The 11,749-nt window shown below is 43.9% G+C and overlaps 2 protein-coding genes across 3 annotated transcripts in view; one reads left to right on the forward strand and one right to left on the reverse strand.

The window, feature by feature from the left end:
• clint1a (clathrin interactor 1a) overlaps positions 1-8,551 on the forward strand; it is a 68,743-nt gene extending 60,192 nt beyond the window's left edge. Inside the window, exons 9-12 of the mRNA XM_042303013.1 lie at positions 3,453-3,518; positions 3,626-3,897; positions 5,452-5,629; positions 6,084-8,551. Coding sequence (XP_042158947.1) covers positions 3,453-3,518; positions 3,626-3,897; positions 5,452-5,629; positions 6,084-6,400 — 833 coding nt within the window. The 3' untranslated portion in view covers positions 6,401-8,551. The remainder of the gene's footprint in view (positions 1-3,452; positions 3,519-3,625; positions 3,898-5,451; positions 5,630-6,083) is intronic.
• A 1,091-nt stretch (positions 8,552-9,642) lies between these two features.
• Positions 9,643-11,749, reverse strand: lsm11 (LSM11, U7 small nuclear RNA associated). Of its 2 annotated transcripts, XM_024407603.2 has the most exons (5): positions 11,232-11,749; positions 10,858-10,997; positions 10,601-10,684; positions 10,167-10,419; positions 9,643-9,972 (listed from the first exon to the last, which is right to left on the reverse strand). In XM_024407603.2, exons 1-5 carry the CDS (start codon positions 11,698-11,700, stop codon positions 9,698-9,700), a joined length of 1,221 nt encoding a protein of 406 aa, XP_024263371.2. In that variant the 5' UTR covers positions 11,701-11,749; the 3' UTR covers positions 9,643-9,697. The 2 variants fall into 2 exon arrangements, with proteins under 2 accessions (XP_024263371.2, XP_024263370.1); XM_024407602.2 differs by having other exon boundaries at positions 9,832-10,419; positions 11,232-11,747.

Genomic DNA, 11,749 nt, shown 5'->3' on the forward strand with positions numbered 1-11,749 from the left:
TTTCCAAATTAGCTCCATAATATCGACAAACATGGCAAACGTTGTTTAGAATCAATCCTCAAGGTGTTTTTCACATATCTATTTGATAATCTATCAGTGGTAGCAGTTGGCTTGTCATCAGAAGCAAACGGAAAAATACTGCAGCTGGAGATTGCGCAATAATTGCAACGGAGCACACCAAGCGACCACCTGGTGGATGTAGTCTCTTATGATCTTCCAATGATATGCCTACAAATACGTCACAATGCTGTAATCACCTTGGGGAAAATGTGGAAAACGTAAGCTGACTCCTAGCTCCTTCACAGCCATATAAGGAGTCATTAGAATGAGGCGGTTTCAAAAAATGCGGCACTTCCTGATTGGATTTTTATCTGGGTTTTGCCTGTAACATCAGTTCTGTGGCACTCACAGACAATATCTTTGCAGTTTTGGAAACGTCAGTGTTTTCTTTCCAAAGCTGTCAATTATATGCATAGTCGAGCATCTTTTCGTGACAAAATATCTTGTTTAAAACGGGAACGTTTTTCATCCAAAAATTAAAAGAGCGCCCCCTATATCGAAGAAGTTAAGAGGCTCCTCTGTCCTCCACTCGTTACCTGTATTAATGGCACCTGTTTGAACTTGTTATCAGTATAAAAGACACCTGTCCACAACCTCAAACAGTCACACTCCAAACTCCCCTATGGCCAAGTTCAAAGAGCTGTCAAAGGACACCAGAAACAAAATTGTAGACCTGCACCAGGCTGGGAAGACTGAATCTGCAATAGGTAAGCAGCTTAGTTTGAAGAAATCAACTGTGGGAGCAATTATTAGGAAATGGAAGACATACAAGACCACTGATAATCTCCCTTGATCTGGGGCTCCACACAAGATCTCACCCCATGGGGTCAAAATGATCTCAAGAACGGTGAGCAAAAATCCCAGAACCACATGGGGGGACCTAGTGAATGACCTGCAGAGAGCTGGGACCAAAGTAACAAAGCCTACCATCAGTAACACACTACACCGCCAGGGACTCAAATCCAGCAGTGCCAGACGTGTCCCCCTGCTTAAGCCAGTACATGTCCAGGCCCGTCTGAAGTTTGCTAGAGAGCATTTGGATTATCCAGGAGAAGATTTGGTAAAAACTCAACTCGTCGTGTTTGGAGGACAAAGAATGCTGAGTTGCATCTAAAGAACACCATACCGACTGTGAAGCATGGGGGTGGAAACATCATGCTTTGGGGCTGTTTTTCTGCAAAGGGACCAGGACGACTGATCCGTGTAAAGGAAATAATGAATGGGGCCATGTATTGTGAGATTTTGAGTGAAAACCTCCTTCCATCAGCAAGGGTATTGAAGATGAAACGTGGCTGGGTCTTCCAGCATGACAATGATCCCAAACACACCGCCCGGGCAACGAAGGAGTGGCTTCATAAGAAGCATTTCAAGGTCCTGGAGTGGCCTAGCCAGTCTCCAGATCTCAACCCCATAGAAAATCTTTGGAGGGAGTTGAAAATCTGTGTTGCCCAGCAACAGCCCCAAAACATCACTGCTCTAGAGGAGATCTGCATGGAGGGATGGGCCAAAATACCAGCAACAGTGTGTGAAAACCTTGTGAAGACTAACAGAAAACGTTTGACCTCATTGCCAACAAAGGGTATATAACAAAGTATTGAGAAACTTTTGTTATTGACCAAATACTTATTTTCCACCATAATTTGCAAATAAATTTATTTAAAATCCTATAATGTGATTATCTGGATTTTTTTTTTCTCATTTTGTCTGTCATAGTTGAAATGATAAATTACTGGCCTCTCATCTTTTTAAGTGGGAGAACTTGCACAATTGGTGGCTGACTAAATACTTTTTTGCCCCACTGTACTTCTTTTTCCAAGAGGTGTACTGGCGATTCTTCACCGCCAGTGATCGCAGAAATCTGAAATCAAACGGAAGTACAAAGGGCAGGACTTTCGTCGCGCAAGGCAGAGGAATTTCAGCGGGACACAGGGAAAAAAAAAAGACTGTTTCCCTTTGTTAGCTTAGCATCTCGTGCAAGCTAATCCTACTTTTTTTCTGAAATCTCACTACCAAGCACAAAATAGGGTCCCCTTCACCATGAAAAGGGGGGTTTACTAGTGACGTCTCATATTAAACCATTCGGTTTACCTTGCTAGCTTTATGTTGACCGGAGCGACACGGTACATAACTACGGATACGCTTGTGGCCTACCCACACTGGCTTAGTGCGGTCGGTGGACAGAATACTTCGGCTTGGGCGCCGAACAGATCTATCCTCCAATTTCTAATATTACTGGCTCTAGAAATTAATATTGACTGGCAGAAATCGTACCGTTTGGCCTAACGGACTAAATCTGGAATTCATCACTCATTGAAATGCTAATCCTTTGCACATGAATGCACACTCATTCGGGAGTAATTGCAATCAATATATATATTTACGCTCAGTGTGTCATCGTGATCTCTGGAATCGTCTGTCTTTTTGTTGGAAAGTTCATCCGCTTGTCTCTCCATCTGCTTCCAAGGAGTCTTTCGTGGTTAGAATGTATACTTCAGAGTCAACTTCAGAACTGTTCTTATTGTATAGATGTTTTGGCGGTTGTCAGTCTTCGCATTCAATGGTACATAATTCCTAGCTGCAGACTAGTAATTAGTATCGACGAGTTGCTCTTATTCGATCGGAATCGATAGTCTCAGAGTTTAACCACGTGGTATGGTTAAGAATTCAGCAACCATTACAACCTTAGCTTATCCTGGGGTTTTTATGGTCTCTACTCAAACCTTAGCTCCCTCAGCTGACCGAGGTAGGCATGGTCTGAAGGGAATTTCTTCAGGTGGGGGTTATATTCGTAACAGTAGAAAAGGGCTGTTCCATGACGCCAGACCGATGTCTGTGCTCATGGCGGCGGGCCAATGACTTCGTTCAACTTTAAACAGAAATACAATTCTCTCACATTAATGGTTCAACATCACCTTACATAATTTCACAAATAGTTTCTTCTTTACTCATTCATTTTATACAATAATTAGATGCAAACCTCAGAACGGAGGCTTCTGTATAAGCAGAGTTATGATAATGTGGCTGTATTGTCTTTTCTGAGGTCACGATCATAAAACAAAATGGACCGGTCGTAGCTGGCTTCTCCACCAATCGTTTACACATTCTCCAAAACATGGACATTGTTCAGTTCTCAAGTTCTGTGAGGTAGAATAAGTTCCTTTGTTCTCTCTGTCTCTCTTTCTGCATGGCCATGAGGGAGAGAGTCTCCTTCTGGAATTTAAGAGGGGGGGGTCACTCGCTATACCCAAAGAGGGCCACGTCATGACACAGGACATCATGGAGGGTTATGGGGAGGTAGTATAGTTACAGGACATCATGGAGGGTCTCTGGGCCGGTGTCTGGAAGCTGTCACAATTCACTCATTAAAGTGTTGTATGCATGTCTCTTTCCAGACCTGATAGGAGGATTTGCTGACTTCTCGTCTCCTGCTGCCTCTGTCGGCCTCTCCACAGTACCTGGTGAGTTTAGAAAGCATTAGAATATTCCCGAAATGTTTATAGTTTATAATTTTTTTATAGTCTAGTTTATCCACTCTAACATTTTTCTTCTCTTTTCTCCTCTCCAGCCTCCAGTGGGAACGGTGACTTTGGGGACTGGAATGCTTTCCCTGGTGGCCAGGCCCCCGTCCCCACCCCCTTCGCCCAGCCTCTGGCCCCCAGCAACACTGACCTGTTTGGGGCTCTGTTGGCCAGCTCTGCACCAGCTCCAGCCTCCGCTGACCTGTTTGATCTGATGGGTCCAGGTCAGACCCAGTCGCTCTCTGCCTCTCAGAGCCTCACCTTTAATATGACCAACACACAGACCATCAGCAGCACCATGCCACAGTCCAGATCACTGGTAAGAATACAGGACAGACAGTACATTAATTTACATCGTAAATTGTATTTATTGTGTCTGATCCACTGTTAATGAGAGGAGTGGCAGTAACTGCCTGTGCTTTAGAGGAACACACACGAGAGAGAAACGGCAGAGAGCCAAGGTTTGCAGATGCTCCACCTTCCCTAGGGACAAACACACACACACAATGAGAAGGAACCCGTTTGAGTCTGAAAACCATTCAATCTAATACAAGGTTGTTTGCATAGATAATATGTGCATGTTAAAAACCTGACCTACTTTAAAAAGACCAGCTTAGTTTAGCAGAATAATAAAACCTGACCTACTTAAAGACCAGCTTGGTTTAGCAGAATAATAAAACCTGACCCCCAATCCTGTTCATTCTGGATAGATGAGATGTGTTTCCATGTAGATGCCTTCAGAGACAGCAGTTTAACCTTTAACTCCTCATCCCGGGTCCGTAATCATCGACGGACACTAATTAGCATAACGCACATAAATATTCCTAGAAAATATTCCTATTCATGAAAATTACAAGTGAAATATATTGAGACACAGCTTAGCCTTTTGTTAATCACCCTGTCATCAAAGATTTTCAAAATATGCTTTACAGCCAAAGCCAGACAAGCATTTGTGTAAGTTTATCGATAGCCTATCATAGCATTTTGTCCAGCTAGCAGCAGGTAACATGGTCACGGAAATCAGAAAAGCAATCAAATTAAATCGTTTACCTTTTGAGCTTCGGATGTTTTCACTCACGAGACTCCCAGTTAGATAGCCAATGTTCCTTTTTTCCCAAAAGATTATTTTTGTAGGCGAAATAGCGCCGTTTGTTCTTCACGTTTGGCTGAGAAATCGCCCGGAAATTGCAGTCAGGAAAACACTGAAAAATATTCCAAATTAGCTCCATAATATCGACAGAAACATGGCAAACGTTGTTTATAATCAATCCTCAAGGTGTTTTTCAAATATCTATTCCATAATATATCCACCGGGACAATTGGTTTTTCAGTAGGACCGATTGGAATAATGGCTACCTCTGTATTTTACGCCAGAATCACTCAGAGCCATCAGGTGACCAGTTGCGCAATGTAGCCGCTTATGGGTATTCTTCAACATAAATGCATAAAACTACATCACAATGCTGTAGACACCTTGGGGAATATGGAGAAAAAGTAATCTGGTTGAGCCCATTCACTGCTCAATAGGGACGCATTGGAACGCAGAGCTTTCAAAAGATGAGTCACTTCCAGATTGGATTTTTCTCAGGCTTTCGCCTGCAATATCAGTTCTGTTATAGTCACAGACAATATTTTTACAGTTTTGGAAACTTTAGAGTGTTTTCTATCCTAAGCTGTCAATTATATGTATATTCTAGCATCTCGCCCTGACAAAATATCCCGTTTACTACGGGAATTTTATTTTTCCAAAAATGAAAATACTGCCCCCTTGTCACAAAAGGTTAACCTTCATATGTCACCATTATATAGGTACCTTTAATATTACTATCTATTGGAACTGTCTACCAAATTGTCGCCCCCCCCCCCCTTCCAGTTGATGGGCGGGCCGTTGCAGCCCCAGCAGCATGAAGACATGCTGGGTACCGAGGGTTCCATGGGGTCAGCGATCCCCTCCACCTGGTCTGACTCGTCGGTCAACATCAGTCTGGACTTCCTGGCACCTGGCATGCAGCCCCCCAAACCTGTCCAGCCCACCCTCAACACACTCCAAGGTGAGCCTAGTGTGTTGTAGTATAGACTGGGATAGAAAGAGTATTGTGTTTGTCTGGAGGGTGTTCAAAACGCTGCTGAATGTCTGTTGAACAAAACGTTGATTTGAGATCCATTCAGTTGTGGAGCATCCAAGATCCCCAGGGTGTGGAACTTTCTTCCTGTTATCAGGATGGGCACAAGACCATTCAGTTGTGGAGCATCCAAGATCCCCAGGGTGTGGAACTTTCTTCCTGTTATCAGGATGGGCACAAGACCATTCAAAAGGCTTTCGGTTCAGTCAGAATGGAAGAATAGTTTTTTAAAAATTCATTTTTATTTAACCTTAAGAGTTCTATACTTGTGATTCCTTGTTCAGTATGGAATAGAAGGATGATTGGTACAACTTGTGGAGTGTGTGAACCTGTGTGTGTGTGAGGCCATGCGACTCCACTTCTTCCTGTTTCTGTTTTCTAGGAGGCCAGCCCCTCCCACCCATCAACATGCTCTCCCAGGGATTCGCCGGCATGGGCCTCGCAACCGCCCCCATCAGACCGGCAACAACTCACATGATGCACCCTGGTGCTGGGATGGGCATGGCCCACAGCCAGGGCATGATGGGAATGGGCATGAACATGGGTGCCATGCCCCAGGCTAACATGACCATGGGCATGCCTGGTGCTATGGGCATTGGGATCAGGATGCCAGCCATGTCTATGGGCTCTGGCATGGTACAGCAGCAGCCCAAGCAAGGATTGGACGCATTCGCAGATTTTTGCAACTTCAGGAAATGAGGGAAGAGAAGTGAAAGAGAGGAGGGAGGGCTGTTGTTTCTATTTTTCTCTCCATCCAATCGACCGTCTGTGAAGGATTGTAAAAGAGCTGCAAACAAAGAGTACTTGAATGTTGTCAAATATCAAATACTGACTGCCACCCCTCCACTTCCTGTTTCTCTCTTTTAAGTGATGTATAAAGATATGAATATACATGAATGTATGTATGTTTTAATCAGTTGGAACTTGGAATCAAGTTCCAAGAGGGTGTCCAGTAATGGTTGTGTGCTGTTGGGGTTTGAATCGGAGAGAAAGAGAGAACAACTAAGAGGGAGGGAGTGAGAAACCGGAACAGAATGAGACTCAGATTTTTTACTTTGAAATGTAAGCCAAACAAAAACCAATGATTTCGAAGTTAAACAACCCATACAATTATATGCACAAGGATGACTTTTAAACTTGTATGGCTTAACTTTGCAATAATGTTGTTTTGAATTGCATTTTAAAAAATCATTCTGTTACCATGGAATTGCCCATATGAATCTTCCTTGAAGAGAATGTCAGTAGGGGTTTTGCTTTCCTTAACCCCTTTAAATGTCCAGAGTAGCAAAAAGATAGTTTCCTATCATAATCCCACCCCAATAACTCCCCATCTCTTTTAGAATGTTACCTCGACCTGTCCCTTCCCTACGACTGTAAATATTACTATAATACAACAGACAAATAAGTTATTGAGTTCTTGACTATGATGTGAAGAAGTGTGTGTCGATTGGACGGAATCAGATGTCAATCAAGATGTTGCTATGGCAAGGTACATTGCGATGGAGTCAGTCTTTTAATACTTACTTTATATATCAGCGTTCCACACTCCCAATGTGGAATTTCTGTTCAATATTAGATTTAACAGATCAATCAATCGTTTATTGATGGATGGATTTAATAAGTGAATGAATGAGAAATGATTAAAGCTGTTAAATGAGGAAGCTGTGGTAATGATAACACAGATTTGTGGCCTTTCTTATGGGTATATATTTTTTAAAGAACTATAATCCTTTTTTTCCTTGCATCCAAGTAAGATAATCAGTAGCTGTAGGAACAACCTCCTGGTGGGCTGTGTTCTTTAAGTACAGCACATGGTGCCTGTGAGACGGAGGCCTTTTCCCTTCATTATAACTTACAGGAGACAGACGATACAGTGGTTAAGACCGTTACTGTTCGGAGTATACAGCACAGTATGTATGTGTGGTTCTTACTGCGCCCTCTGGGAGTAGGGGATGTTGCCCCTAGACTGTTACTGTTCGGAGTATACAGCACAGTATGTATGTGTGGTTCTTACTGCGCCCTCTGGGAGTAGGGGGAAGTTGCCCCTAGATGCTGATCCTGGTTCAGTTTTGCATCCCCACCCAATGGTTGGGATTGTGGGAGGGGAAGCTGATCCTAGATCTGTACTTGGGGGAAACGTCACCCCAGAGTGTACAGTATCTCTGAAGGTTTCTCAGATGGTCCAGATTAAGGAGAGGATTTTTATTTTGGGGGGGGTTCATCCCATATAGCACCCTATTCACTTTGTAGTGCACTACTTCCAATCAGGGCCCATAGGACTCGGCTCAAATATCGTGCACTATATTGGACATGGGTGCAATTTGGGATGCACACTCTACATGTTGAAGTCAGGACCATCTGTACCAGGCCAGTGAGTACCTCACATGTAGACTCCTCAGGTGCAGTCTTCCATGAGTTGCGGTCAATCCCATTTCAATTCTGGAGGTACACTGAAATTCCAATTGTCTTCAATTAGATTTTTTACAATTTGGTTTACTTTCTGAATTGACCCCAACCCTGCACACACACAGTAGTCTGTCTGAGAGGAGGCATTACCTGTTGGAAACGACCAAAATCTATCCACTCTTGTTTGTTTTTTTTCTAAGAGATTATGTCTTTATGGGGTTGTTCTCTCGTTTTATTTGATTTTTTTCTACTTATTACAATTGTTCTGAGATCTTTGGTAATGTGGGATTGTTACTGGAAAGAAAACACTAGTTCATGCAAATGTGTAAAAAGAACAAGCGAAGCATCACCAACGAAAGAAGCCTTGAAGATGTCGTTTTTCTTTTTGTTTGATTTGATTGGCCCATCATGATCCTGTATCTGACATTAAAACAGTTGATTACAGTTTGGTAATGAAGTGTTTATTTCACTTAAGACCAACTTGGTTACTACTGCATTGGAGTAGAGCAGTGGCCTTGGAACCTGCTGAGACACACACAGTGCAGCCCTACACACACACACACACAGTACAGCCATCTGGCCAGTGCATCGGTATGCAACCATGTGGAGGAATTAATAGATCAGATTGAGATATATGAAAGTAATTAAAGCCAGGTACTGCAGGATGTCTTGTCTCAGACACAATTTGAACAATTCACATATACTGCACAACACAGCTCCCAGATATTATGGAAAATGTGCAATACTGAAGGTTCAGGTTTATTGTCCTTGGGTGACCTAGTTTATAGACAAAGCAGCAGCTACACAAAACCAATGACCTGCAATCAAGCTGATGTGTCCATGAAAGAATAAAGCACAATCTGAAATGTCTAGACAAATAAGAGTTGCTGCTTAGTGCCATCTGAAGCTTCTCCATTATGAATAACACACACGAGGTCCTCTGAGACCAGACCACGCTGCCATTTCTGCTCTGACAGAGAAAAGCAAGATAATGGGACTAACAGTAGGCTTTCCTCTTTTCAATGGCAATATGCCTCCATGTGTTATCTGGAGTTGGCAGGCTGGGCATAGCATGGATGACATTTATGGGTTTCTGCATTGATGCAGTTGTGTTTGAGATTATGATCTGCATATTTACGACATTTATTAGGTTAGGCTACTTTTAGATCACATTTTAATCCTCACTATATCCGGATAAAGTGAAATCAAAGAGAAATTACCATTTCTCTTTACAGTTCCATCTTTATATGAACGCTTTTTTACAATGATTTAAATGTTTATTTTCCAACGACTCAGTGAGATGTCTTAGAATGAGTCTATAATGCCCTCTGCACACTATGCCTGCATTCGAATGAGTATAGTGCCCTCTGGTGGTTATTTACAGTTGTGCACACCATGCCTGTATTCGAATGAGTATAGTGCCCTCTGGTGGTTATTTACAGTTGTGCACACCATTCCTGCATTTCAATACTGTGTTTCATATTTCATATGACCCAGAGGCAAAGACCAGATGAGAAACGACAAGAGAAGACAGCTTGGTAATTCATGTTTTATTTCTAGTTACTGTCTGTCTGCGTAAAGCAGAGAATATCAATATGATATGCAGTAGCAGTGAGACTTCCAGGTTGGTCTAAACCAGTGTAGATACTGTAGGTCTTGGTGGATGGGTCTTGGTAATACTTCAACGCATTGAACCTTCAGGTCAAGTAACTTTCCTGGAGGGTGGCCACTAGCCCGGGTGGCCACTAGCCCGGGTGGCAGTGTCGGTTTCTGCTCACGTTTGGCATGAAAGCTCCAAAAGGAGTTGGCAAGAGAGCAGGAACAGACTGGCTTCCAGGTCCAGGCTAGGTTGCCACCCCTGCTGGCTAGAACACACAATAGATTCAGAGTGGTTGTAGGTTGACTAGAAGCACGTTCTCTCCACGTATGAAGAGCTGGTTGACGTGGCGCGTATGAACCCTCCCGTAGGGCTGGGACACTTCTTTCTTCTGGGACCCTCTTCTCTTCGGCCCCTCAGTCCCTGACTCCTGACCTTTAACATTTGACCCCTGGGTCTTACCTGTGGCCCCTAGGGCTCCGGGGTCATCGCCCACTGGGGGCCCAACTGTGGCCCTTGCAAGTCGGGGATCCACTGCCCTAGGGTCTCCTCTCCTTCTGGGGTCCCCTCTATTGGGGTCACCTCGTCTGCGGTCTCTGGTTTGGGTCTCAGGCAGGGGATGGAAGGGTTCAGCTTTCTTCTTGTCTATCTGCTTCTTCTTCTCCTCATATTCTCTCAGCGCCGCACTCTCCTGGAGTTTCAGCTTGTCAAAGAGCTAGGCAAGGAGAGGGATAGCTAATGAGTTTGTTTTCTGATTGCAGAGAATGATAATGGCTGTACCTTTTTTAGTGAGTGGCACATGATCTGGAAATGTCATCATCTGCATCCAAGACAACATTCTCTAGAATGCACCACTAGACTAGAGGATCAGAGTCCTTCGGTGGCACCAGACCTACCCGTGTGACAGTGAGGGCCTTCTCGTGGTAGAGAGCTTCACCCAGAAGAGGTTCCCTGTAGGTCTCATCTACATCTACCATCGCCTAACAGGGAGAGGGAGGAGAGGGAATAGAGGGTGAGGGGAGAGATTGAGAGAGAGGACAGCGATGTGTAAGGCTATTCGAGCACTGTCTTACATAAGACTATAGTCTAGTCTGCAAGCCACCTGTCAAAAGGCGGTGGAGGGCATGGGTAGGGGCCGGGTAAGAGCTCTCACCATGTTCCAGAACTTGTCGAAGGCCACTATGAAGCCAGAACACACTCCACGGAGCCCCTTGAAGGTTCTGATGTGAACTTTCACTCTGATCCTCTCCTGCACGCAGCGGTGCATCTCCCCCAGAGGACTTCCTCTATGGACTGTATAAACAGGAAGTAGACATTAAATAGAATTCACCTGGCTGTCAACCACAAGTTTGACTCATCAATAATGTCCCACATATCAATGAAGAGTTTTAATTTTCCTAAATATGTAACAATATGAGACAATGATCATAAGTAAAAATGAAAGAGGTCATGTTTTGATCTGAAACCACATCACCACTAAAGGATTCCAAGCAGGTCTACAATAGGTAGAAATAATTCACGACATACGAGGCATCCTGGTCAGGACATTCTTGGCAGCCTTCTGTATTCTACAACGGCGGGCAGTGCCGCTGGTCCCCTCCTCTCCATCTTCTCCCACTATCGGGTTGTTCACCATCAACCTCTTCAGTTTCTCTATCCTCTCCGGATCTGCTACACCTTTCCTGGCTTTCCTCTGTTTTTTCTCCACGTTCTCCGGCTTGGCGCGGCCCCGTCCCCCCTTTAGAAAGCTCTCATACTCGGCTATGTTGTTGAAGCATTTCACGTTTGGGTATGGAAGAGGCACTGTAGTCGAGTATAGCGCCAGGAGTGGATCAAATTTATCGGAGGTGACGTCCAACTTTGCCGCGATATCATCTTCTTCTTCTGCCGTATGTTCGGTTGCATCTGAAGCACATGCACTTGTTGATTCTCTCTCTTTCTTTTCTGATTCTGGACATTTTTGTTGTTTATCTCCTCTTCTTTCCCTCTCCTCCATGTTCAAAACAAATGCAGACACGCACGACGCTAAGAATCATGGGAAAGGT

The sequence above is a fragment of the Oncorhynchus tshawytscha genome, linkage group LG21 (genome assembly GCF_018296145.1).
Source record: "Oncorhynchus tshawytscha isolate Ot180627B linkage group LG21, Otsh_v2.0, whole genome shotgun sequence".
Lineage (NCBI taxonomy): Eukaryota > Metazoa > Chordata > Actinopteri > Salmoniformes > Salmonidae > Oncorhynchus > Oncorhynchus tshawytscha.

Excerpts from the sequence above, each read along its gene's own strand:
- lsm11 (XM_024407603.2), bottom strand. The coding sequence starts at position 11,700 with ATGGAGGAGAGGGAAAGAAGAGGAGATAAACAACAAAAATGTCCAGAA. Across the intron at positions 10,998-11,231 it reads TGTCCTGACCAGGATGCCTC|TCCATAGAGGAAGTCCTCTG; the intron begins GTATGTCGTGAA and ends CTGTTTATACAG. Across the intron at positions 9,973-10,166 it reads CGGAGCCCTAGGGGCCACAG|CCAGCAGGGGTGGCAACCTA; the intron begins GTAAGACCCAGG and ends TGTGTGTTCTAG.